Source organism: Malurus melanocephalus, unplaced genomic scaffold (assembly GCF_030028575.1).
Source record: "Malurus melanocephalus ecotype Western Australia unplaced genomic scaffold, MMel_1.1 scaffold_18, whole genome shotgun sequence".
Taxonomy (NCBI): Eukaryota; Metazoa; Chordata; class Aves; order Passeriformes; family Maluridae; genus Malurus; species Malurus melanocephalus.
The window spans coordinates 69,868-84,137 of record NW_026623250.1 but is presented as its reverse complement, the minus strand read 5'-3'; the positions used below and the strand labels follow the sequence as shown (position 1 = coordinate 84,137).

At 38.5% G+C, this 14,270-nt stretch overlaps 1 protein-coding gene across 1 annotated transcript in view; it reads left to right on the top strand.

Annotated features, from left to right (window-relative positions):
- The window catches only part of MAST4 (microtubule associated serine/threonine kinase family member 4), a 132,160-nt gene that overhangs the window by 55,545 nt on the left and 62,345 nt on the right, over window positions 1-14,270 (top strand). Inside the window, exon 3 of the mRNA XM_057389612.1 lies at window positions 5,521-5,674. Within this exon, the coding sequence (XP_057245595.1) occupies window positions 5,521-5,674 (154 nt within the window). The remainder of the gene's footprint in view (window positions 1-5,520; window positions 5,675-14,270) is intronic.

The window sequence follows — 14,270 nt, the reverse complement described above, 5'->3', positions numbered from 1 at the left end:
TCTTTCATGGAAACTTGAATCTGCATATACCTCAGCGTGACCTGAGGCAGAGTGAAGTTGCGCTGCATTCAGGGGGAAGAAATTGAATTGCTTAATATCATATTTGTGTTTTTAAGACTGAATACTTGACCAGTATTTCCCAGTTTCTGTGGGCAGTAGAAGTACTGCATGTGGAATGGTGARGGTGAGGTTGGGAGTGAAGTAATTTGGACAGTGAAACCAAAGTGGGTGTTGCAAAAAAAAAGTGAAGCTGATCAGACGAGTTCCATTCTCGTTTCAATTTAAATTTTATAGGAAAAAACCACTCCATGTTGCAACAGATCTCAGCAGCCCAGAGCAGCTTATTTTCCTTATCCTGGTATTATCAGTGTGATTGCATTCTCTTAGCTTCATTCACCTTCTTGTACCACAAATTTTCCCTCTTGAAATGCATTTTCTTTCTGACTGCCTCACTCCTCATTATGTACTCAGCTCAAATTGCGCTCCTAAACACTGATGCAAGGTCTTATTTTGAATCAGTTGTCATGTCCTTAATTTTCATAAGGACATGTGGGCTGACGTACTTGATATGACTATTTGATGAAGTAATTATCGAACACAGAATTCATTCGAGCTTTAGAATAAATACATGATGGTACATAGCTGGATTTAATGCTATTGAGGTTAGTATAATCCTTTCAGAGTAGGTGAGCTGTTAAGAGTCCATAGTACAGTGTGGGAATAATTTTCTTCAGAGGATTGTATCTGATTCTGTTCACGCAGAAAATGAATAGCTTGAAAATACAGAAAAAAAAAATTGAGAACAAATTGGTTCCTTTATAACTGGAGGAGACTGCCACTGAAATTCCATCCATGTTTCTATATGATCTCTGAATCTACGTGTAGAAGTCTGTGGTAAGATTATTCTGATGAATCTTTTCTATGTAGTTTTTAAACAATTCTCTAATAATACTCTGTTCTTTTTGTAAGGTTCACAGGTGTGAGGGGAGCAAATGTAGTTTTGTGAAAGCTGTTATCTCCTAAATTTTACAGTGCTTCTGTACAAATTCATCAATACCTGTGACATAAGCAGGCAGATTCTTTATCAGAGGGTATGGAAAAATGGATTGGAAGAAACAAATGCAGAGCAGTATGTTCTTCATAGGTTGGTGTTTGCTATGTGTTTTCTGTCTTTCAAAGTGCCTTTGTTATGAAGATATTATTTAATGTTGGGGGAGGGAGGCTTTTAAATAAGTTAACTATCCATGCATTGAATATTAAGAGCAGAGACGGGTGGTGAGTTGTGTAGTGATTAAAAATCCCTCTCTAAGCAGCCTGCATATATTCTAAGGCTAGCTTAAGTCCTTTTGTACTTTAGATACGGGGCACTTAAATATACTTGTTTTCATAATTTTAGTTTTTCACTGTTTTCATTTTTTAGCTGAAAAACCTGCCMCCTGCTATCCCAGTGCTCCTGAGGTCATTAACATTTCTTTTCAGAGAAGCGTATGGTTGCTGCCCGAGTGCAGTAATAAGACAGCGGGCAGAGCATGAGATAGCCAGATCCTCAAGGTGTGTAAATGCATGTGTGTCTGTTGGAAACTGCCTGTAAAAGTACAGCTATTGTATTCCTTGCAAGATGCTGTCATGTGAATTTGAGTGATAAAAAAAGGAGAAACCAACCAAACCCTGGTTATAGTGTTGTGTTTGCGTGCCATGCAACATCAGCACATATCCATATCGCTACTAAGTATGGAGTAAATACCAACAGAGCATGGRTGAGACTGTGGATGGTTAAAACAGTGCTGAGTAGAAGTAGCTTAAGTAAAATTATTTGAAATATCTCTGGTAGAATTTCAGCTGACCTCAGTCCTCTAGATACTTGCTTTAATCCTGTGGACAGCAGTGCCTGATCTGTACCTGGTGTGCCGCACAACTTGAGCTTTCATGGTGTTCAGGTTTCCAGGAGGGTTTTCAAATAAGTATTAACARTTTTGAATAGGTCTTGCTATTAGTTATTTATTTGAATCAGGTCTAATTCTTCTTACTGAATGATTGCAGTGTCTTTTTATTTCAGTGGATTGAATTAACCACTTTGTAGGTTTTGAAYGTGTAACATGTTACGCGTCTTCATAACCAGCTTTGTGTTCCATGGAAGCAGGATCTAATGTTCTCTGTTGGTTTCCTTGGACTTGAGCGCTCTGCCTGGCAGGATTGGAAGGCAGTTCCATTGAGAGCAGAAAGCCTCTTCACCTGCTGCAAAGGCTTTTGCTTGAAGTGAGCTCAGAATGGGGGCTATAAAACCTCTTTAGTTCTGGTAGATGGTGCTGCTGCCTGTTCTTTGAGATTAGCACAGGAACGGAGCTTGCATGCCTGGACATCTTCTGCAGTCCCTTTTCCCTCATACTTCCCAGGCATCCAGAGCTATCATGTCGATGCTGTTAGAGGGTTTATCCTTTCTATTCTTCTTGGCTTACTGCAGTATGAGTTACAATGTACAGACTCCTGTCAAATACWCGTTTTATGTGCTCTTAGGTTATTTTGGCCCTTTGGAAGCAAAACTGAGTCTTTGGATAGCTTCCAAAATGCTTTGTTTTGTGTAATTGTTTCTGTGAAGTGGGAGATGGCCAGCAATATGAAAATACTCAATCTTACACTTCCGTATTGTTTCTTTGTAGTGTTAGACCTTATAAATGTCTTTTGGTGTAATTTCTTCAGGTGATGAGATAGAGTTCTCTACAGCCAGCTGAAACTGAGCTGACGGATCAGGGTGTCATCTACTATATTGAATTTGACTATATTAAAATGAACTTCTGCTCTTGATAAATCCATAGTGAAACCMAGTATGTAGCTGTAATATTTCAATCCTTAAATTGTCCTATGCAAGAATGCTTATTTTCTTTTTTTTCTGTTATTTTCATGTAATAAAAGCTTCAACAGAGTCTGAATTTCAGCATGTTATGTTTAAAGACCCTGAGCTTTAGAAACTGCACTTCACTGCCATTTTCCTCATGTCAGAGGATTGCATATCAGATTTCAAGGAGGACATCATGTTGAAGAGTGTTGGTGGGAAGGGTGTCTCAACTCATTGTTCTTTTTATCCTCCCCAGTCCAATTCCCAAAATCCTCCACATGTAGCATCTCCTTTTGGCATGGCCATTTGATATGGGCTCAAAATAACTTCTTCCTGGCAGGTACCTTCCCTTCCAATGGCCAAAAGCCCAGCTCCCATTTGTGTGGGGTGTCCCCTGTTTCCATGCAAGTCCTTGAATAATTTTGTATTTTTGATAATTTGTGTGCCCAAGGTAGTGCTGGTATCACACCAAACAGATGTGTGGTAGAGTCACTCAGGAGGTACCTTTGCAAGGGAGTGGTGGCAGGACATTGCTCTTCAGACCGTGAGCTAATGGGGAATAATRCTGAAACTGTCTTAGCTCTCAAAGATCATACTTTTCTGAATCTGGGAAGGCATCTTGAGTTAAAGACCTTGTGGTACTGTGCTGCTCTGCACTATAGTGCTGTCTTGAAATTTCTGCTGACGCCCTGAAAACCGAAAGTGGTGCGCATCTTGATTGGAAATACTGACTTTAACTCAGACTGCATGTTGTGGCATGCACAATTCTATTCATTGTGGGAGTGGCTTGAACAACCATAAAGGCTGAATACTTGGTTAAAAGAGGAAAAGATGGAAGATGCAAAACTCTGTTACGTCATCTTACATGCTACTGTGTAGGAAGCTTAGTGCATGTATTGATTTTTTTTTCCCCTTTCATAGTTTACAAGTTTGATGAAAATTAGWTCAGAAAAAAAAGAGATTTAAAATGTGGTTGGTTACTTTGAAGTGTGAACCTGTTTTAAGAAAAAAACATGAATTTTTGGCAGTAACTCACCTACAGCCTTGATGGGATCATGTCATCTTCAGATGCTTGGACTAATTTGGAGTCTAGAACTGAGCAATCTCTGTGATCCATCAGTCAGTATGCAGTTTGAATATTTGCTTTTAGACTTACCTAAGGCACTCTCAATATGGTGGTTTTTTAGAAGTCAGCTATTTTCAGTTGCTTTCTTTTTAAAAGAGTCGTTTTAATTTAATTTGTAAATTCACCTTATGAGGTATCTTAGAAGTTGTACATACAAATATTTGTGATATTTCTGTGTTTCCTTGGTTAAGAAGTAAATATTCTTTGTGACTCCAAACCCACTCAGTTTAGGGAAATTACTGAAGGCATGGGCTATGAGTTAATCAAATACTTAGTTCTGTTGTGAACATGGAAGTGTTTTAATATACTCAAGAAGCAGATTCAGGAATCACTTGCATTTCTCAGTGCTTTAGGAGTGCATGTACACTCTCAATAAACTACACATTTGATTAAGGAAATCTTTGAAACCCCAAAACAATAACTAACTATTAAATACATAAGGAACTAAACACGGGATTCAAAATGCTTTGTAGGGAAGACAGGACACTGTTGTGGGATTAAGTGTAAGCAAAAATGGGCTTTGCTGTGCAGCTTAGTCAGTGTTTCTGATGACCTTGACTCTGTTCTTTCAGTGGACAAAGAAGATGAGGGAGTCAGGTATGCAGGTGTTGTGTAGATTTTCTGGCTGATAAGTCTTGATGAACTGTAAAAATCTAAGAATTAGTCATGCTTGGCTTCCTAAAAATTGTAGTGAGAATTAGGGTTTAAATGTTACAGAAAAAAATTCAAATTGTCTTCAAAATACTSACACCATGCCATTGCAGCACTTAAAGAAGGATGGTTGTAAAACTTTTTCTGCTATGTATACTTGCATGCCCCGCTTTTTTGTCTTTTCTTTGTATTTCCTCACATGCATTTTGTCTTGGTTTTGTGTATTTAATCAAACATGAGATGTTAGACGTGTTGTCAAGACCAGGCAGCTAAAATGTTATGTAGGAATGATGACAGAAAGACAGTCTGAAGCACAAGGATCTGTATTTCCACTTATTTCAAAGTCAGGGTAAATTAATGCTTCTTTTATAAACAGGATAATTTAATTTTTGCCTCACTGGCATTGATAAATGTGTTTGTTATTATTTCCCTGGACTGGGTGGTGGTTAGACTTTGTTGATAGTGCAGTGCCATCTAGTGACTGCTGACTTGGGTGTGGGGAAAAATTGTCAAACAAAAACGTTTGAGGAGCAGGTCACTACCTGGAATAGGTTTCCAGATCTGGTGGTTCATAGCTGCAGAACGACTGATTTATGGAAGGTTGAGTAGGCTTTTAAGTATGATCCCTTGTAATTTGRGAGCAGACCTCTGTAAAAAAACGCCCCTTCTGTGATAGTGGTTGGAAGTGGTGTGAACTGTGCAAGAGGAGGATGCCTTTCTTGCTCAGCCAGACACAAATCTGACACATGAAGATCTTTTCTTATGAGTTAGAAAATACCTTAAGATATTTATATACAATTTTTGCCAAAATACTGTCRTAATCTTTAGTTGAAGGTAACTTAGGTTTTTCTTTCAATGAAGATAAGCATTTAAACAATTTACTTATGTATTTTTTTCTGTTTCTTTTCAGCTTGATCACATTTTATCACCCCCACCTATGCCTTTCCGAAAATCCAGCAGTCCTGAAGTGTCTTCTGGCCTTGGAAAGTCTCCTAAATTTAAGAGGCAGTTGAGTGAAGATGGAAGACAGCTCAGAAGAGGAAGCCTTGGAGGCGCTCTGACAGGTGAGTTTTGGGGTGTGTGTAAATGTCACCTGGAGATTTAGCACTTGTGGAGCTGATGTGGTGCACACCCTGGTGTGTGCCTTGTGGTAGAACTCTCTGGGGGAGGTGTAAGCTCCACCTGGAATTTCCACAAGTCTCTCCCAGTGGGTTCCCTGACTGTGAGGTGAGCCATTTTGAGGTTCTGCATCTATGGGCTGCTGATAGCTGTGGCAAAGGGGTTATTTTCAGGCTGTGCTATCTTGGGATTTTCATTTGATATTTGTTGTGCTGACTTACGAGAATCCATCCATGGGATCACGTATATCTTGTTTCCTCAAGGAGCTGAAGTGCACGGATGGTCCCTTTAGGCTTGATTTCATTAAAGAAAAAGCAATTTGACCTCATTTATGTGGTGGAATTCTCACAGGGCAGGAATGACATTACGAGCTAGCCACAGGCTGTGGACTGCAGCTTCTCCTCTGGGGAGCCATGCAGAGGTAGCAGGATGCTTGAGAAGGCTCAGGCTCTCCCTGCCCCAAGAGCATCTCCTAGGTACCAGGTGCTGTTGTTGTGACTATGTACTGAGCTCTGTGACTGTTATGGTCACTCAAGAGTGATTGGTTTTGATTGTGGAGCAAACTGAATATTTAAAAACAGGGACTTTGCATATTTGAGGAAAAATAATTTTTAATTCACTGAAATTTGAATTAAGTGTATTCCTAAAGTGCATAATGRCTAATAGTTTCAGGAATTTGTTGCACTTGATGAGAGGGAGTACAGATTTCAGTAAATTTGTTGGAAGATAGAAATTTCACACGGCAACATAATACACTGAATTGGAAGGGACCCACAAGGATCATGGAGTGCAGCTCCTAGCCCTGCACAGGGCCATTCSCAATAATTACACCGTGTGTCTGAGAGCATCCCCCAAATGCTTCCTGAACTCTGTCAGGCTGGTGTTGTGATCACTTCCCTGGGGAGCTGTTCCAGGGCCCAGTCACCCTCTGGGTGAAKWATCTTTTCCTGATACCCAACCTAAACCTCTCCTGACACAAATTCAGACCATTCCATCAGGTCCTGTCCCTGTTCACCGCAGAGAAGAGATCAGTGCCTGCCCTTCGTCTTCGCCTTATGAGGAAGTTGTTTTATGTGTCCRAGTGATGTTGATTGCTATTAGAATCAAGCACTTGAAATTTAGGTTAGAGGAAGTTTTTTAGAGGAAGTTTACTTAAAATAGAACTKTTCTCTCTCTCTAAATTCTGTGCATTGTTGAGAGCTGTTTTTGCCTGGGGATGAAAAATGGTTCCACAGTGGATAGAGCCAACTCTTCTGCACTAAATGTCTGGAAAGTACTTCTAGAGTATTTGCTTTTCTCACTTCCCTCCTACCCCTTTCCCTAACCTTTTCCTGAAAGAAGCTCCAAGAAATTATAGCATTACTTCTCTTATATTCAGCAACTTAAAATCACCTGCAGGGCTTCTGGTAAATGACAAATAACTTTTTTTTTTTACCTAAGGAACTTAAAAAAATGAAACTGCCTCACACTTTTTGTCAAGAAAGAACATATGCTACTACAAGAAATTTTTAAACCATCACATAATTGTTGCTCTGATTTTTAGTGTCACTAGGGTAAGATTTGTCATTTTCCTTGCAGCTTTGTTTTTATCATGAGTTGTTAGGAAGCTTTCAGAAACAGGGTAAGATTATTTGTGATCCATATGGGCTTTCACAAAAGGTAAGTGACTTGCAGCAGACAATGGTCAATTTTGGTAGCCATTTCAGTGAGCTCTCTGGCAGCTCTGGAGTGTTACAGTTCTGAAAGCTTGGAGTGTAAACCGAATTACTCTTTCACTGAAACCAAAATCTGCCAGCACACTTATTATTTCAGCAGAAGCTGATGTAGTTTTTAAATTTTGTTTTTGTTTAACTTTAAAATGAAGTGGTGGTCTTTAAAATKTGATCTGTGCCATGTAAGCCCTGCAGGTAAAGAGGAAGAAGACAGCCTAATCAAAAACAAATGTAGCAATTTTGCTCTGCTGTCTTAGTCTGTAGTCTTTATGCTTGAATTATTGCTTGARGCCTTTCTAAAGGGAAATGGATACGTTTCTTGACTGCATGCAATATGTGCAGGGTTTCATGTCAGTATTTGGGAATTTAGTGTTCAGTGACGTTAAACTGCTTTATTACCAATGCACTTTAAATGAACCTGAATACCCTAGGGCTTTGGTATCTTAAAATRATTTAAATATCTTAACAGCTTTCCTGATACTGATTAAATTAATCAAAGTCATTCCGATGACAGAAACTTCTTCATGTTCTTCGGGGATTTTTTAAAAATTGTTTTAAAGAAGCCACTTGGTAGATAGAGAACTAACTCATAGAGTTGTTCAAATGTTCAGTAATCTGAAGTTAATAACTTCACTATTGCCTTGGTCATGTTGCATACCTTTTTTTACACACCAAAATTTTGTGCTTTCTTTAAAGTTTCTTTAATGCTTGAGAGTGATTTGGTGCTCTGGTTTGAAMCTACAAGAAACATAGTGTCATTAAAAGAAAAGGAAGAAGTGGGGCTCAAGAAGTCCTACTTTTAAAGTTAGTGAGCTTACATGTGCTTAGTAAGGGATTACTTCTATGCCCACTCATCCTCTCCTAGATTTCTGTTTAAGTCTTAATGTTTCTCAAAAAAACATTCCTCATCCATAAAGGAGAAAAAGTATTTGGAGGCTTGTAATTTGAAAAAGTACTTGATCTTTAATGTCACTATACACTGATTTCTGTCTTCCTTTATTTTTTCTTCTTTTTTGTTGCTGTTAATACTCACTTAAGTGGCAGTTTAACAATGGATATCAGTTCACGGAAAATYGTGTGGAAAGGAGATTTTGAAATTATTTGAAGTTCAGTTTCTGTTGTTAAAAAATGTTCAACTCCAAAAATACAATAGGCGTGAGTAATTAAACCAAGAGAAAAGACTCATAGCTTGCAAATTTCTCATTCTTGCAAATTTGCAGAATATTTTTACTCTGATTCATCTGGTTCACTGCAAATGTTAGAGAAGTGAATCACACTTTGTATGTTACTTTCCCTTTCCTTTTGCTGCTAAAAAACACAGTATTATTAAGCCATAGAGCATAAGCAGTATTAATGATGAAAACAAACAGACCAAAATTTATTTATTTATATAAAACAGGTTAGTTCAAATCCTGCAGGCATGAATACTAATAGAGGTAAATAGATAGGGCTTTATCTCTAGGAATAGGTCCCAAATAAATGAGTTTATTGGACTTTACAAGAGGGAATAATGTTATGCAGGACATATGAGAAGAAATAAAATCTATATTGTTGCAATATATTGAATGAGACTTGCAAAGCCTGAAGGATTACAGTTATTGAGAACCTACTGTAGATACTAAATTGGCTGAAGTAAATTACAAAACTCTTTATATATGAATATGAGAAAAATTGCGAATGATGTACTGGGTTTTTCCAGAGGGAAATCAACACGAAGGAGAAGAGGGTTGGAAACCTGCAGAGGTGGGATAGAAACTGAAATTGTTTTGAACACAACTTCAGGGAAACTGGAGCCAAATTTTTACTCTGAGCTGTACAGTTCTAAGCAATCGAGCAACCTTCTGTTCTCAGTGACAAGCAAAGAATGCTTTTCAAAGCAGAAGAAAAATTAAATCAATGTTTTTGAGAATAAATCTATTACTGCTTCTTGTTGAAAATTGCTAGAAAGCCACTGATTAAAGTTTGTCCAATAAAAGAAATGAATACTGGTTCCTGGAGACACCATGCTACTGTATTTTGGAAAAGTCTTTTCAATATAATTGTTGTGATAGTGTTGCTTTCTTTAGTCTTAATCGCCAAGGAAGACCACTTCTGGAAAAACTGAGACTGAGTGAGGAATGAAAAGAGTATGTTACATGTGGCCTGCTATTTGTCTAGCAGATCTGCCTTAATAGTTCTTGTCATGTAGTGCTAACAGTACTGCTTAATAGAAAGAAAAGATGAAAAATAGTAACTCATARCTGTGGCTGCTAACCGTAGGCATTCATGAGATAAAACAATCTCAGAGTAAAATAATTTGAAAGTAATTTATGACCAATTCATGTTTTAATTCAAAAGGCCATGTTTCCAATGGGTTATAAAGTTTTGGGCAACATAATCACTTACATTATAATCCGTATTAGCCTTTTTCTTTTCTGCTGCATCTGTGTCCTAACTTCTGTCACGCTCCAGATTCCTCCTTCCGTGCATGAGCACATGCCCATGATAGTGCTTGCCACACCCTTTGCCTGGGAAGTAAACTCAATCTTTAAAAGTTCTGCTTGTGCCACAGACAATGCAGAACACAATCCTTGCACAGCTTGTTCAGCTGCAGGATAAGTCCTGTCACAAAGCTGAGTTGTTGCTGCTTGTTCCATAGCCCTAGGTCAGGTGGAGAGGGGAAAGAGGATTGCTCCAGAGGGATGCTGGTKCCCTCTGGCTGTGGGGCCGTTGGAGGCATGCTAGACAGAATAGAAGGGAAAGCATGGTTAGGTGAGATCAGCTCTGTTATTCTTGGGACAATAGACATCTGTTTAATAAACACATATTTAAATGCCTCTTGCTGTAGCCTTAGATTGCCTTCTTAAGGATTCCTAATGTTGCACAGACTGGGACTTTAAACTTGTTTTGAATCAGGAGAAAAGATGTTTAATTAAAAAGCTGCTTTTCTGTGGTGGCTGGTTTTCTTCATCTCCACAAACTTCAAAGGGCTGTCTATAGTCAGAGGGTTTTTGGCTTAAATTGTCTACAGATTTTAGTTTGCTGTTTTCAGAGATGCTTAAATAGAATCCATGGCAGAAGGTAATGTGAAAGGATGAGGAAATAAATGAGCTTTTACCGTGGAGAGGGTTAACCTGGCAAATCACTTGGACAAGCAAAACAAATTGCCTTTACTTTCATGTCCCCTCGCTGCTCCTCACTTTGCCCCGTGGTGGGCGGTGCAGCTCTGTCTTCTCAGCTGCTCTGGCACAGCATTTGAAGATTGCTATCTCCCCTTCTACTTCTGAAATAAGAGAACATGTTTCTGGGAAGAGTTCATATTTTGGAGAGCGCTGCAGCTAACTCAGTTGTTTCTATACTGTACTGATAAGCTCTGCCGGTACATATAAAGAAAAAATACACTTTGTTACCCATAATTTGAACTTCATATCTTGCCTACTGTTATCTCATCAATAACTACTTGGAAAAGACTTCCTGCTGGGCTAATTATGTCTAACTGTGGTAGGGCTGTTATCTGCTAGCCTTAAATTGGTCTTACACAAATACAGGTAACATAATACATGCAAATTTCATTTTATAGAATCTTTACTCCTAAAGGATCCTAAAGCACTTCACATTAGCAAAATTACTTTGTGTTCTTTGATCACATATTGTCTACAGATCATGAGGAACTAAAACCAAAAAAAAAAAAAAGTCTTGTGATTTATATATTTTTTTTCTTTAATATTCTTGCTTGGATCAGCTTTCTACCTCTGAGTCATCAGTCATCCAAATATGCTCAGAAATTGTTGTTATTCCCATATAATTAATCTGTGGTTGATTTGAAATGAAYTTGGGGATTCTCAGTCTGTTTTTTGCTTCAGAGATTCATCACTCTGCTAACACTAATTAGCAGAAAGATCAACAGCTTTATGGACCATGAAAAACAAGCTGTTCTCTTATCCATGGGCTGGCATGTGCTGGCAGGACTTGGAAGAGGAGGTTTTCCCTCTTCATACAGGGGAGCAACTGGCAGCAGCAGAGTTTTCACAAACATTGGGTTGTATAAATTATCATTAATATTGTTGAAAATGGAGATTAGCTCATTAAGTCTTTAAATGTCAGTTGTTTGGTACAACTTGGTAACTGGGGAAAGTTGAACATAAAGTCATGGGATTGTACCTTGAAACCTCTTTGGGAACAGRACTTTTTCATTATATACAACTGCCTATCATAAATATGTTGTGATTAGTTTAATGGCAACATTTAAAAAAATGATTATTTCTAATAATTGGGGCCACTTGKCATAGGTAAGAGGAACTGTTCTGTGTTTTCTGCATGCATAATCAGAATTTTCTCCTGTTAYGTGACTAGTTGATTATGCATATTTTAACCAGGATGATATGAATATAATACATGATTACACCACCCCATAAAAAGCCTTGTGATTTCATAGCTGTCTCTGGGGACACAGCCTGGTGGACTCTGTTGACCTGTCCCCAGCCACAGAAGCTGGGGTGCTGTAAGATGTGGGGTAAGATTGACTGCCAGTGCCAAAACTCTATCAAATATGCCTATTTATAGGAAATYTCACTTCCTGCATTTTCTTCCCCTCTCGTATCAGGGCAGGAGTATGTTTCAAGATTGCTTTCCTTGTGATGCCTGTGAGGACCGGATGTGCCCAGTTTAGAAAGCCTTTGCAGCAGCTGAGGGCTGTCCCCGATGGCACGGAGGGAGAGTAAGAGCCCAATGCTGACACTGCTCAGCTCTGAGCTGCAAAGGTGGGAAGGCTCAGTAGCCACATCTGCATGATCAAGCACAACATGCTTCATTCAGTATCTGCCTACCCAGAGCATGTCTGGGAGTCTTTTCAACTGCCTTCCTCAAAGGTTTCCTTAAAGCAAATTGCCATGTGTTAAACTTTTTCCATAATTAGCAGAAAGACATAGAAGCAGTCTATTCTATAATTACATGGCTGAGGAAACGTGGCGTGGAGGGTTTTTTTTTTTGTTTGGTTTTTTTAGGTATTCAGWATACAAAGCTGTCTTCTACAAATGAAGTAAATATATTCTGCTATGAARTACACATTTTTAGATGGTTCTTGGTGCACTGGTGGTTGAGATGACATTGGGTTATATTTTTTGTTGTCAATTACCTTCATCATTTAGGCTTCAATCATCCTGTGTAATGGAGTTGATTTTTACTTCCCTGTGTGCCTAGCAAGATAATTTCCATATTCTTTGACATGTCTGGAGTCTACACCATGTAATAGTCTGAGATCAGAACAGAAGATATTGTATTCCTGTCTCATTATTTTGCCTTTAACTCCTCGATTGCTGCTTAATCGTGCTTGTACCATCAGAACAGGAGAAGCTGATTGTTGTTGAGATCAAAGCAAACTGTAGGAGTGGAGTGCCTAATTAGCAGATATGTTTGCAAGCTGCCAGTTTTGAAGGAGGGGGAAATAGAGTTTAACCCTCTTTGGGACATTTATAAAAAGCAGCTTGAAAGTTGTTAAGAGTCATTTGTCATAGTAGAAATTTTCCCCATAAAAAGTGGGGAAAATTAATATGCATGTCAAATTTCTGAAGTTTGAGTTGTAGCTCCTTAAGAATTACCCCAAGAGCTGTTGAATTAGCTGGCTCAAGTATGCTTAGCAGTATAACTGTAGAAGCACAAATGAAAGAACTTGCCTGGACATAGTTAAATGCTTGGATTTAATCAGCTGATTAACTAAATCTGAGGTGTGTGCAGCTGCAGTCCTGTTGTTGCTGGTTCCTGAGCTCGTTAGTGCAAAACTGACTGTAGCATTTTTATAACTAAACTATAATTGCACATCAAGAATACGTGATCTGTACTCCTAGAGTCTTAAGTCTTCCTGGTTTTTTCCCTGTGGTCTTTCTCTAGTTGATATTGTCAAGCAGATGATTTGACCACATATTTGCTTTCTTCAAGTTGGTTGTTTTAACATAAATTGAACGTACAGATTGAGGAATATTTGAGGAGAAAAGCACCTCCTATACTTAGTCCTTAGAATGCAGGTTGATGACTTGAGTGGAGAAGTTTAGAGATGTTTTTCAGTGAAAACGGGAGCAGGGTTTTCCATTACAAAACTTYACCCTTGGGGAAATTACACGAATCATATAGTGCATTAATTATGTGGCATAACAACATATGCAAAGACAAAGAAGGGGGTCATAGTGGGGATTGTAAAGAAAATAACGTGTTAGCACATAATTTCATGCTTGTTTGTCTTAATGTCGGTTATGAATTGGTGGGCATTTTCTTCATAGTGCAGTGAGACGTGTGTGTTTCTTACCATAAATTCTATTGAGCAAGACCCCAAATGCTGAGATGGTGGAAGGCTGTGAGCCAAGAGTATTGGCCACTGATTGAAGTACTTCTTCACACAATGTTTGAACTGAGCAACAGTGAATTTTTGAGGTCCTTAAAATGTGTGTTATAGGTTTTGTTGTAAGTCTKCCAGTATCAGCTGTCTCTGATGTTGGTGTGCAGGGTTCTTGGATGGATTGGTGGGTTGACTGTCCATCAAAAGGAACTCTGTCTCATTGTCACTTATATGGAGTTTAGTGTGCTTTTAATATCATCACATGTCCAGTGTGAATCTTTCATATCTGTTTTTCATACTGTTATCAGAGCTTCCGAACCAGTMCTTGAAAATTTTCTAGAACAGGTGCAAACTGGAATAAAGGGTGAAAGGGAGGTAATAATACCTGTATATTGTSTTTGTGTTATAGAATGGACTGCTAGTTTATAAGTTTTGGACTTGCATATTAGAATTACAAGAAAAGGACCTATTTGTTGCTAAGATAAAAGAAAGAAAATGTTGTCTCTGAGCTCACTGTTTAAT